Source organism: Mastigoproctus giganteus, chromosome 7, assembly GCF_048544385.1.
Source record: "Mastigoproctus giganteus isolate SK-2022 chromosome 7, ASM4854438v1, whole genome shotgun sequence".
NCBI lineage: Eukaryota > Metazoa > Arthropoda > Arachnida > Uropygi > Thelyphonidae > Mastigoproctus > Mastigoproctus giganteus.
In genome coordinates this window covers 143,353,014-143,366,174 of record NC_143581.1, presented here as the reverse complement: position 1 = coordinate 143,366,174, position 13,161 = coordinate 143,353,014, and the positions used below count along the sequence as shown (strand labels likewise).

Sequence of the window (13,161 nt, the reverse complement as noted above, 5' to 3'; positions counted from 1 at the left end):
AGGCAAAGTTATGGAAAAAATCATCAACGCTCGTTTAATGTGGTATTTGAACAGTAATAATCTTCTCGACTCGGCACAGCATGGTTTCAGGAAAAATCGCTCAACACTAGACCTACTTATAAAATTAGAAAACAGTATACGGAATGCCTTCATCTGAAAGGAACATCACGTCATGATCTGCTTTGATATAGAAAAAGCTTACGATACGGCATGGCGTTATGGAATCCTTCAAAACCTATACCTCCTTGGTTTACGTGGACATCTTCCTAAATATATCCAAAATTTCTTGCAACACAGGACATTCCAAGTTAGGCTGCAACAATCCTTTCAAAGGTTTTCATCCAAGAAGGAGTGCCTTAAGGATCTGTGCTTAGCACGACCCTGTTCGCTATTAAAATAAATACAATAACCGAGCAAATTCCAAGAATCGTTGACGCAGCTTTATACGTTGACGATTTCAGCATTTCATATCACTCTCAGAATATGCGAAGTATAGAACGGCAGCTACAAGGAACAGTAAACAAAATAAGCAAATGGGCTCAAACAAATGGCTTCCGGATTTCCACACAAAAAACTGCGTGTATACACTTCTGTAGAAAACGAAACCTACACCCTGATCCTGAATTGAAACTTGACGGACATATTATCCCAGTAGCACCAAGCATAAGATTCTTAGGACTTCTTTTGGATGAGAAACTAACATTCCTTGATCACATTAAACAACTCAGGCTTTCTTGCTTAAAGAAATTAAACATTCTCAAAGTTCTTTCCGCAACAACTTGGGGAGCAGATCGACGTACACTTCTCAAACTTTATCGATCTATAGTTCGTGCCAAACTAGATTATGGAGCAGCTGTTTACGACTCGGCTAAACCAAGTGCTTTGAGATGGTTAGACCCCATACACCACAGTGCACTCCGTATAGCACTCGGCGCTTTTCGAACTTCACCTATACCAAGCCTTTATGCAGAAGCCCATGTACCTTCATTGGAGCTTAGACGACAGAACTTGTTATTGCACTATGCCATCAAGATAAAATCTATCAGTGATCATCCAAATAGAGATTTTCTGTTTTCATATAACTGGGAAAACATATACCAAGCCCATCCACGGATGAATCGACCTGCCAACATCCGTCTGAAAGATTTACTACTAAGCCGAGAGCTTGATTATGACAACGTAGCTACTGCAATTACACAGACCATTCCACCATGGTGCATAGTTCAACCCATATATGATAAGCATTTTCAAACCTGGGGGAAAAACACTCTATCCAGAAAAAACTACCAGCAGTTATATGCAGCATACAAAGAACAATATCCACATCATACTTTCATATATACAGATGGGTCTAAATCAGAGACTTGTGTAGCCGCTGCAATTCATTTTGAGGATCGTACCTTCATCCAACAACTCCCAAAAGAATGCAGTATTTTTACTGCTGAATTACAAGCCATTTCAATGGCTATAAACCAAATCAAACATAAACAGATAGCAAACAGCATTATTTTCACGGACTCGCTTAGCTCTGTTACTGCCTTGCAGAACGCAAATACCAAAGGACACCCAATCCTACAACATATCCAAATTTCAGTATCAAAGGTATTACAAACAAATCACAATATCAGAATCTGCTGGATCCCAGGCCACACAGGAATAACTGGAAACGAAAGAGCAGACAAAGCAGCAAAAGAAGCTTCCACATCTGATTATGCCTTTCATACAATGCCATATACAGATTACAAGTCCTTGATCCACCAAAGCAGTATAAAACAATGGGAAAAACACTGGCTAGATCAGACTAGCAACAAACTTCGCCTAATAAAAGAAACACTTCGACCATGGCCTACTAGCTTCCGATCGAATAGACAGGAAGAAGTGATCCTCGCTCGATTGCGAATCGGGCATACACATATTACTCACTGTTATCTACTCAGAGGTGAAGACCCCCCCTCAATGCCAAAACTGTCAAGTTCCGCTAACTATACAACACTTCATGGTGAACTGTCCAAAATTTCATAGAGAACGTCAAAGAGCCTTTCAATCAATAATGAATAAACAAAACAATCTAATGCTTAAAACAATTTTAGATGACCGGCCAAATATAACCAAAGTTTTCTTCTTCCTTAAGTTAACTGGATACTTTCAAAACATATAAAATTAATAGTACACCTTCTATAGAGAAACTACACAAATATATATAGCAAAGTCTTGGATCTGCCATAAACCACAAGTAAAGTAAAAAAAATGCTGATATAAAAAACTCTCCTACCTAGGCTAGGCGCATTATAGCCTAAGCTGCTCTTGCGCCAATAGCTTGCAAATAACAACAACAACAACAACTCCCAAGCTATCAGTTTTCCGACCTTCCTAACACTGCCACGATAGCATCAGCAAATATTCTTGCACCCTTTCCATTTAAATGTACCCCATCCCTGCAGAAGCAGTCTCTACTGTCAACAAGCAAACACCAGGCTGAAAAAAATTTTACCCCTTGAGCCTTGCACAATCTCTCCAGGGCTTAATTGATCACAAGGCTCTCATTGTATTCTCCTACCGTGTCTTGGCAGAATTGCACACTTTCACGTTTGACCCTTACTCGCAACTTTTTTTCGACATTGACCTGTACTTGTTGAGTAAATCTGCAGACCTCTTAGTTCCAACGTGCACAACAATATCATTTTTTGTGCCCTTAAAAGATGATATCTGCTCTACAACGTCATCAACTTTTTCTCCTTGCAGACATACCCTGGTCCTGTCCCACCTATTCTTCTTGCATAGTATATTCCGTCTCCCTAACAATAGAATCACCAACAATAACTAGTTCCTTTGAGACCAGTGCATTCTGCATTGGAGATTGCCTTTATGTTGTGTGATGCACAGAGTGAGCTATGCTGTTGAGCTTTGCAGCTGAGAGCTTGTGGGTCCCTCATTAATTTCTTCGAGGGCATTTACCCTACACCTCATGCTCTCATAGATGCCCATCAGAACGCCGAGTTGGCATGTAATTTCTTTTCACTCTAGGCATTTAGCACACACAAAGACATCCTTCTTGTGTAGATCATATTCCATTTTATAAAGTTCAGCAAACATTTCACATTTCGCGAGACTGTGATGCATTGGAGAATCGCCCACTTCTTTTCTCTCCCGAGTCACAGCACTCTCGTTAGTCTGTGATCTTTGCTTCTCAAATCTAGTATGGGTCATGATTTCCATTTAAATACAAGCTAATTAACAATGAAATTTAATAAGATTAATAATATTTTTGATTAATTGATAATACTATAATAAGCTAACAGATTCCTAATTGAGTGCTTCGTATTAAGCAATCTAGTTTTGCTTTATACCTTACGCTATCAATTTGAGATATATATACATTACGCTATTTCTTGTCGACTACAATATGGCGGCTAGTTCACCAATTAACATTTGGTGCCTACGTGGGCAGGAGCAGCAGTGCGTAGCACATGCTTCTTGATTAGAGTGGGGTTCGAGCCCATGACCACCAAATAAGGAGTATGCGGAAAGGTCAGGGAATGGCCACCGCATATCCCCGGAGCAATATGGCCTTAGTTGCTAATGCTCCTAAAAACCAAATAACAGCATAACAACAATTAACACTCTCTCTCTCTCTCTCTCTCTCTCTCTCTCTCTCTCAAGCTCCTTCAGTTGCTCAGAATGCATTTTCTTGTGGAGGTTTTGAGGGAGGTTTTAACAATCTCAGAAACCATTGGGCTGACACCTTAGACATGTGCGGGAACTCATCGATTATGATACAGATAGATATGGCTAACATTTAGTTTGTTTGCTATAAAATTTATAGTCAACATCTGTCTTCAGTGACTAATTATTCTGCTTTAGCTACCACCAGGTTGTGTGGCTGATATGGGTCTCCATGTACACTGCTTTGCCCACACCTGAGCTGCCTTTCCAATTTTTCAGTTTCATGTAACGTATAATCCTCCCCATATACAGTCTTCATCTCATCATAGGTTTGTCTTCATTTTTTGCTTTGCAAATGAGTAAATTTTGTAATGGATCTCTAGCATACCAAATCTCTCGCTGTATACACATCTCTAGTTCAGTATCTGATGGCTCTAGAAAAACAAATATACATTAATTTATCAGACTTGGTAGTGTATATATGTTCATAATATCATATCCTCATAGCAAATATTTCTAGGGTTGGTTAAATAATTTTTAACCAACCTCTTGTAAATTTTTGGAATAGTAATAGTATTCACCATATATAATGCAAGGAAGCCACAGGCTTTCACTGCACTGGCAGCCGACCGGGTTAGCCGAGTGGGTAAAGTGCCTGCCTGGCAACCCAAAGGTCGCGGGTTCGATTCCCGCCTCGGGCTTGGATCAAAGTACTGCAAAAACCTTGGGAGGTGCAATATGGCCACAGAAGCCGATGCGCCAACAACTACCAAATCAATCAATCAATCAATCTGCACTGGCAAAAAAAAAAAACAAAACAAAACCCAAACAAGTATCATTCTTCTCTTTTTTGGTGATCTCTCTCTCTCTCTCTCTCTCTCTCTCTCTCTCAATTCAACCCCACCAAGTGTATAATTTATTTCTGAGTTGCTATTCCCCAAGTGTAAGTCCTTGCATTTAGCAGAATTAAAACATAGCCACTTCTCTGAACATCTTTGAAATCTGTTCAAGTCACTCCAAAGGACTGCTGCTTGACACTGATCATTAATGACTCTGACAATCTTTTATGTTATCTGCAAATTTTGACATTGTGCCTTCTATCCCTTTATCGACGTCATTTATGAAAATGAGAAACAACAGTGGTCCAAGAACCTTGCCAGTAATCCCAACATATTCAGGCTTATACAGTAACCTCTCACGAGCGACCGAGTCAAATGCTTTGCCAAAATCCAAATAAAATGTCAAAATTATTCCCTAAATCCAGCTCATGAATAACCGCGTCAAAATAGCCTACTAAGTTAGTTAAGCATGATTTACTTTTAATAAAGCCATGTTGTGTGTCCAGAATGCAATATCCATCCATCTAAATGTTCCCTGGATTGCACTCTTAATCACTGCTTCTAAGATTTTTCCTACCACACTCTTAGAATCTGTTTTATGTATTGGCGATACTTTGCACTTCTACAATCCAAAGGAATTTCCCCTGAATCCAAAGATGCTTTCATAATTAATCTCAGTGGTTCATTACACACCCCCTTGTTCTCTCTTTCAAAACTATAGGGTATAGCCATCAATTCTGGAAACCTTGTCTTTATGCTCCAATGGTTTTCTAATAAACAATCATCTGTAATTACAACATTGCCAATTTCATATGGCTCAGCCTCACTCACACAGCCTCTTCTCTGCATAAAGTGTCTTTCGTCATTAAGATAGATACAAAGTACTTGTTCAATTTATCTGCAACATCAACTGGATTGTCTAAGGGGTCATCTAAGTCTTTCCCATACCCAGTGCACAAGGGTCCTATCTGATTTGCTTTTATTTCCTTGTATTAGTATTAGCAATGGCCACATGGTGCAAGGAAGCCTTTGGCTTATGCTGCACCAGCCAAAAAATATAAAAGTATAAAATAAAATAACAAAAAAATTAAATAAAATGATAAGAATAAAAATTAATTAATAATAAAAATAAAATAATAATAATAATAACATTAAAAAAATAATAATTAATAAGAAAAAAGGAAATGGACAACCTGTTCATGTCCCTCCTCCCATAGGTTGACCTTTGAATTTCCCTAAACTGTCAGCCTTTACCACCCATATAGGCAGTTTATTCCAGTAATTTACAACTCACTGGCTAAAATAAAACTTCCTGCAATCCAGTCTAAACATCTCCCCTTGTAACTTGAAATTATGGATCCTTGTTCTAGAATCATTTATAACCATGAAAATTTTGTCCTCACTCATTTTACTTATGCCTCTCAGAGCTTAAACAAATCAATCAAGTCTCCTCTAAGGTGCCTAGTTTCCAAGCTCTGCAACCTACATATTCGAAGTCTTTCCTCGTATAGACGCCCTTTTGCTGATCTCACCAGGTGAGTTACCTGTCTTTGGACCCTTTCAAGAAGCACAATGTCTTTGTTTATATAATGGGATTATAACGTCTTTATCTCTACTAGCAATTGTTCGATAAACCATCGATAGGACACCATGGTGCAACCAGTCTACAATGTTCGGAGAACTTCATATATGACCTTATCATAATACCCAAGTCCTTTTCCTCCACTACCGGCTTTAGTTCAGCTCTGCCAAGTGTATAAGTTATTATGGGTTTACTGTTCCCCTGGTGTAATACTTTACACTTTGCTTGATTAAAGCATAGCTGCCATTTTCTGACCATCCCTGAAGTCTATCTTGGTCATTCTGAAGACGCTCTGTTTGGCAGTGATCATTAATTACTCTATTAATAGAGTAATTAATGATCATAATCTGCAAATTTAGACATCACGCTCTCTCTCTCTCTTCATCAATGTCATTTATGAAAATCAAAAACAACAGTGATCCTAATACTGATCCTTGGGGAACCCCACTTCTTACATCAACCCAATAATAACCATTTATCAAAACCTTCTGCCTCCTGCCCCGAAGCCATCCAGCTATCCATCTAAGGATTTTCCCTGTGATTCTAACATGTTCCAGTTTATAAAGTAACCACTCATGTTGGACAGAGTCAAATGGTTTGCTGAAATTCAAATAAACAAAGTAACCACTCATGTTGGACAGAGTCAAATGGTTTGCTGAAATTCAAATAAACAATGTCGAAATTGTTCCCTAAGTCCAGCTCTTGAGTGATCCTCTCAAAATATCTAACCAGATTAGTTAAACATGATTTTCCCTTTACAAAACCATGCTGAGTATCATTCAGAATTCAATTTCTTTCTAAGTGATCCTGAATCATAGTGACCCTTGATCATAGTCTCCATGATTTTCCCTACTACTGAAGTTAGACTGAACAGCCAGTAATTTCCCACTTCACTCTTAGAACCTCCCTTTTGTATTGGAGATACATTGGCACTTTTTTCAATTCAACGGAATCATTCCCAAGTCGAGCGATGTGGTCATATTTAGCCTCAGTGGTTCAATGCACTCACATGCTGCTTCCCTTAAGATTTTAGGGTATATGCCATCAACCCCAGGAGCCTTACTGGCCTGCAGGCTTGAAAGTTTCTTCATTAAATAAACATGTGAAATTTCAACATCATTAATTACATATTTTTCAACTTCACTCCCATAATTTCTCATTGGCCGAAAGGGTTTTTCTTCTGTAAATCAATGCAAAATAACTGAGTTCATCTGCAACTTCAACTGGGGTATCTAATACTATCCCACGTCCATTACATAAGGGTCCGATCTGGTTGTCCGTCTCTTCTTTGTATTTATATACGTGAAGAATTGCTTTTTGCTCTCTTTGCCAGTGATTTCTCATCTGCCTTTGCCTGTTGAAACTTTTCTGTGGCTCTATTACAGATCATCTTGTAGCTGTTATAGGCTTCAGTACTTTTTATTCCTCTGTAACTTTTCCATGCCGTCTTTTTCTGCTCAAGTAATCTGACAACTTCATTATTCATCCAAATTGGTATCCTCCTCATGGAATATTTTTTTGATGGTATATACTCATTGAAGGCTTCTGTGATTAATGTTTTAAAGGTATACCGTAATTCACTTATTCGCTTTCTGTGAGACATCTACCCAGTTAATAGAGGCCATGTATCATTTTAAGCCATTGTAATTTCCTCTCCTGAAATTATAACCCATTCCTTTGCCTTTTACTACTGCTACCTCTCTCTCTCTTCATCGTCCACCGAAGAACTCTGTGATCACTTCCTGCTACTGGTTTGTGTACTGTCAGCCCTATTATGTCATCTGGTTCATTGGGTGATGATGAGGTCTAGAGTATTCTTTCCCTAGTACTCTTCCTGACATGTTGATAAAAATAAACTAGTTGATTTAAAAATTTTAACCCTCATGTGGTGTTTCCTGCCCATTTGCTCCAATCAATTAGAGGCAAATTAAAATCACCCATAATAAGACATTGATGCTTACGTGCCCATTCCATTTGTATGTAGAGGCTTTCATCATAATCTTCACAATCATCTAGTCTGTAGATTACTCTCTCATTTTTTTTTTTTTTTTTTTTTTTTGTTAGTTGTTGGTGCATCGTCTTCTGTGGCCATAATGCACCTCCCAAAGTTTTTGCATTTTACTCTGATCCAAGCCCCGAGGTGGGATTCGAACCCGCGACCTTTGGGTTGCCAGGCAGGCACTTTATCCACCTGGCTAGCCCGGTCGGCCTCACTCGCATTATACCTTTGCTTTCAAGTATCTCACACCATACAGATTCTATACTAGCATGCAAAACATCTGAATCCGGGAAAGCTTCCATCGCTCTCAGACTGCTTTTGATAAAAAGCATGGCCTCACCACCAACCCTTTTATCTTCCCTATCCTTCCTAAATACTTTATACATACCATACTGAAACTCATTATTCCCATGATCTCCATGTGGTACCACATTTCTGTAAGCCATATTATGTCAGTGCTACTTGTTCTAACCAGCAGTTCGAATTCACTCATTTTATTGACGACATTTCTGACATTACTGTATAAACAATTAAGACTTAGTGTTCTTGTATAGTTAACTACTCTGACAAACCCCTTAAAGTTATTTAAGCTTGCTACCCTGGCATTAGCTACCCGCTCATTTGAAACGTTTTGGTCCTCAGAACATCTTGCTAATATGTTTGTTACAAACAAGAACTCTTGAGGTATGTGCAAGCGTTAATTTGAACATTATTATCAGATAAACATGTATTTACATTACCCTGTCCCCCTAAAATAGCAGTTTGCCTGAACTTTATTGATAATACTGGCAAAAACTCTAGCACTACCTTTGTTTAAATGTATCCTGTCACTACAAAACAGATTCCTTCTAACTACAAGTGTGGGCCAAGTTGATAGAAATTTCCCCCAAATGCCTTGTAGAGTTCTTCAATTCTTGAGTTAATCCACAAGGCTTTTCAGCATATAATCCCTCCTTTCCTGCCTGGGCAGAATTTCAGACACAGACATTGTGACCCCACTCAGCATGGTCCTATATTTGTCTAATGATCAGATTGTATATGCTTAATGTCATTAGTCCCCACATGAATAATAATAATATTCTCTTTACCCCCCTCCCTTAAAATCGGACAGTCTTCCCTTGACGTCATTAATAGTTGCTCCCAGCAGCCATACCCTGGTTCTAGTCCTCCTATCCTTATTACAAAAAATATTTCTAAACATATTCACACATACATGAAAAATTCCTTGTCACCATTCTTTGCTTTCTTAGCCAGTGTTTTCTCATATGCAGTCTTGACCTCCCTGACCTTATTTGTGGTTCTATTACAGATCAACTTGTACATGTTGTAGGCTTCAGTACTTTTCATTGATCTATCTGTAACTGTCCATGCTACCTTTTTCTGCTCTATTTGACCAGCCAGTTCTGCATCGTCCATTTACCCCAGGGGCTCACATCTGGTGAGTATGGGCTTGGCAAACCCAGGGTCCTGAGCTGGATATCATCATTCTTCTCTTTCTTGCTTTCTTGGTGATTCCCTTCTACTTCTCTCTCTCTCTCTCTCTCTCAGGGTAACGTGGGAAATTTTGTTTTTTGGCTGGTGCAGGATAAGCCTCAGGCTTCCTTGCACCATATGGCTAATAATAATAATAATAATAATTTCAGCTTCCTTCTGTAATATTTTCTTAAATGTATGTTTGTGTTCATGACTTCTGTGAATTTTGTTTTAAAAGTATTCCATAATTAAAATATATTCACCCTCACTTGGAAATCTGCCCAGTTCACAGATGCCATATAGCACTTTAAACTGTCAAAGTCCCCTCTGCTGAAGTTAATGCCCCATGCCTTTACTTTTAACTACTGCAACATCTTTCTTCGTCATCCAGCTTACGATTGCATGATTACTTCCCAATAATGGTTCCTGTACTTTAAGCTCAGTGATGTTATCTGAATCTTTAGTTATGATGAGGTCAAGAATATTCTCACCCCTAGTACTTTCTCTAATATGCTGGTACAAATAATAATCATCTAGTTTATTTAAAAATGATTTTCCTCATTGTGAGTTTCCTTCCCACTTAAGGGAAAAGGAAATTCAGCATGCAAACACATGAAATGCTCATTGCAGCTTATGGAGATGTACTGTGACCAAAAAAAAAAAAAGAAGAAAACTTGTTTTTTTTTAAGTGGGTTCAAAGTCTTTGCGAGGAAAGTTGCAGTTTCTGTTTAACATCCTGAAACATTCAGTTGGTTCAGTGACTTATTATTATTAGCTGTAGGCTTATTCTGCATCTGCCAAAAAAAAAAAAAAAAATTCTGAGAGAGAGAGAGAGAGAGAGAGAGAGAGAGAGAGAGAGAGAGAGAGAGTAGAAAGGAATCACCAAGAAAGAGAAGAATGATGATATCCAGCTCAGGACCCTGGGTGTGCCAAGCCCATACTCACCAGATGTGAGTCCCTGAGGCAAATTTACCTTTTATATCATTCATTTGGTTAAATGACTTGCCATATAAGTTAGTGAAGAGATGCCTCCTCAGCAGAAATTGCTTAGGAGGTAGCTGTTTTATTTGAGTTGATTCAAATCCTCAGCCATTTTGACTGAGGATTTGGGCATGAGGTGATCGAGTACTAAATTTGTTTTACTCATTCTCACTTGAGATCAAAGCATATTGCCCTCATTCTTTTGAGATGTTTGGAAAAACTGTGTTGAATTCTGCAATTTTAACCAAATTTGCAAAAGGTGAAAAGCCTTGGGTGTATGGATATGACCCAGACCCCAAAGTTCAAAGCTGTTAATAAAAAAAAAGTCATTGCCAACGTCAAAACAGGTGCAGTAGTCAAAATCATATGTGAATGTCATGCTGATTACATTTTTTGACACTGAGGGGCCCCTGATCAGAGCAGGGGACCCCAAAATCACTGTTTCAAAAACTTATTGCTGTGTTTTATTAATATTTTTTAAGTCACTGTTTCAAAAACTCATTGCTGTGTTTCATTAATATTTTTTAAGTGATTTTTATCGGAAACTGAACTTTCTGCTTCCAAGGTCAATGAAATTTACTTGAAGATTAATTTGAAAATGACATTTTTTTTCAAAAATGGTTTTACCGATTTAGATGAAATTTTATATTTAGTTTGTATGCCATATAATTTGTTTGTTTTGTTGTCACAATAAAATGAAATTTAAAATGTTCTTTATTAGTTTTTTCTTTAGATGGGGTCCCCAAATTCCATTTTGTCTTGGGCCCCATGAAGGTATAGATGAGGTCCCCAAATTATATTTTGCCTTGGGCCCTGTGAAGGTATAGATGGGGCCACAAATTCCATTTTGCCTTGGGGCCCCAATGTATGTATAACGTGCCACTGTATGTAACAGTATTTTTCTGTAATGTGTATGGAAAATGCAGCCAAATTTGAAGGGTTAAAAGTAAACAGTTTTTAAATAGAAGTATTATTTCCATATGCCACTTGGCTGTTCAGTTCGACAAAATATTCACAGTTCGACTTACTTTTGCTAGAGAGACCATATGCCAGTTGGTGAGAAGCCATTAAGCTTTTGAATCAGTAGTCTTGATGGTCTCAGATTTTTAAATTTATAGTGGATTTGCCTGTTTTGATGATACTATACAATTTAACCTTTTTGCAAGTATGCATGCAAATTTGTTTTCAAGCTTATATCAACACAGCACCAACAAATGATATCTGTATATGTACAGATTCTTTTGAAACTACAGAGACATGTTGCCATTTATCAGCTGTGTTTACAAGTGATAATAGCTGGTTATATATATACACACACAATAGTTGTGAAAATCTGCATAAGAGAATGTGGCCCGTTTAACAAGCTTATGGACAGTGTGGGCTTGAACTTGAAGAAATTCAGTGGAATTTTTTATCCAAGACTTGTTGAAACTGAATTGCATAATACAAATGTAGAGGGTATTACCACAAAGAAAAAATTAAGTAATGATATATTAAAATCAAATTTAATAAAATTTTGATTTTGATTTTAATTTTATTTTTGGCAATAATGGCTATAATGTCCAGCTGTTAAGTCAAAATAGGAAAATATGTTTGAAAGCATTTATGTGCATAGTTTTTCAGTATTTACAAACTTCCAAATTCCCCAGAAAAATTTAATAATTTAAGCATTCTGTTATGTCTCTGTAACTTAAGTTCATTTTATCAGTGCAAATAGTTTAGTAATATAATAAAGAAGAAATAGTACTTTCCTCTACGGGAGCAATTCTTGGCATTATGGTAACGTATGCTTTAAAACATTTTTCTTAAAATGTTCTGTGAATCATATCATATCATAGCAATGACGTGAAATATTAAATTTCAATTTCAGCCCGATATTCAGCTATCAGGACTTAGTCTCGTGATATCTCAAGCAAAAGTAGCTGAAAAAGCAAAACAGGTAAGCTTTCTTGAGTATTCTGCTTAAGACGTGTATGAAAAGCTGCATTTTTCTTTAAAGTCCTTTTAAGGTAAATATCATCCTTATTAGAAAAGACATGTAAAAGTTTCGCAAAATGGTGTGATACTTTTTTTTTTCTTATATTATCCTTGACATTGGAACCTGTAGTATTCAAGTGTCATGTATGGATTAGGCAGACAAAAAATTGGTGACATTAGACTTCAATTTTCATATTTTTTGGGTAATGCATTAGAAGGAAGGTGCTTTCAAAGAAAAGAAATAGAAGGAATGAACGGAAAAAAATTGACTTAAGTGTCTTTTTGTGATTTTTCTTAATGATTGTTGTTACCATAACCATCAAAAATCAATAGTTCTCATCACCTAAAAATCTGATTTGGCTTCCAGTAGTTTAGAGCTTAATCTTGCAGAAGCATAGAGCCTAAACGCTGAATTCAAATGTTGTCAGACATCATCTTTGGAAGAAATGGTGCAAATTTTTGAAAAAAGAAAAAAAGTGCACTAGAGGGATTCTTATTTTGGAAGCCACACTATCAGTGCCATTCTGTTATAACATGTCTTTATAGTAGTGTTTCCCAGTAGCAGCTATGTTACAAAAATTTCAGAAAAAAATTAAACTAGTATATCTGCTTAAGAATAATAAATGGCAGAAATCTTATTGGAGAAT

At 37.3% G+C, this 13,161-nt stretch overlaps 1 protein-coding gene across 1 annotated transcript in view; it reads left to right on the top strand.

Moving 5' to 3' along the window:
- The window catches only part of LOC150083240 (leucine-rich repeat-containing protein 49-like), a 494,942-nt gene that overhangs the window by 44,906 nt on the left and 436,875 nt on the right, over window positions 1–13,161 (top strand). Inside the window, exon 2 of the mRNA XM_090377128.1 lies at window positions 12,408–12,476. Within this exon, the coding sequence (XP_090233254.1) occupies window positions 12,408–12,476 (69 nt within the window). The remainder of the gene's footprint in view (window positions 1–12,407; window positions 12,477–13,161) is intronic.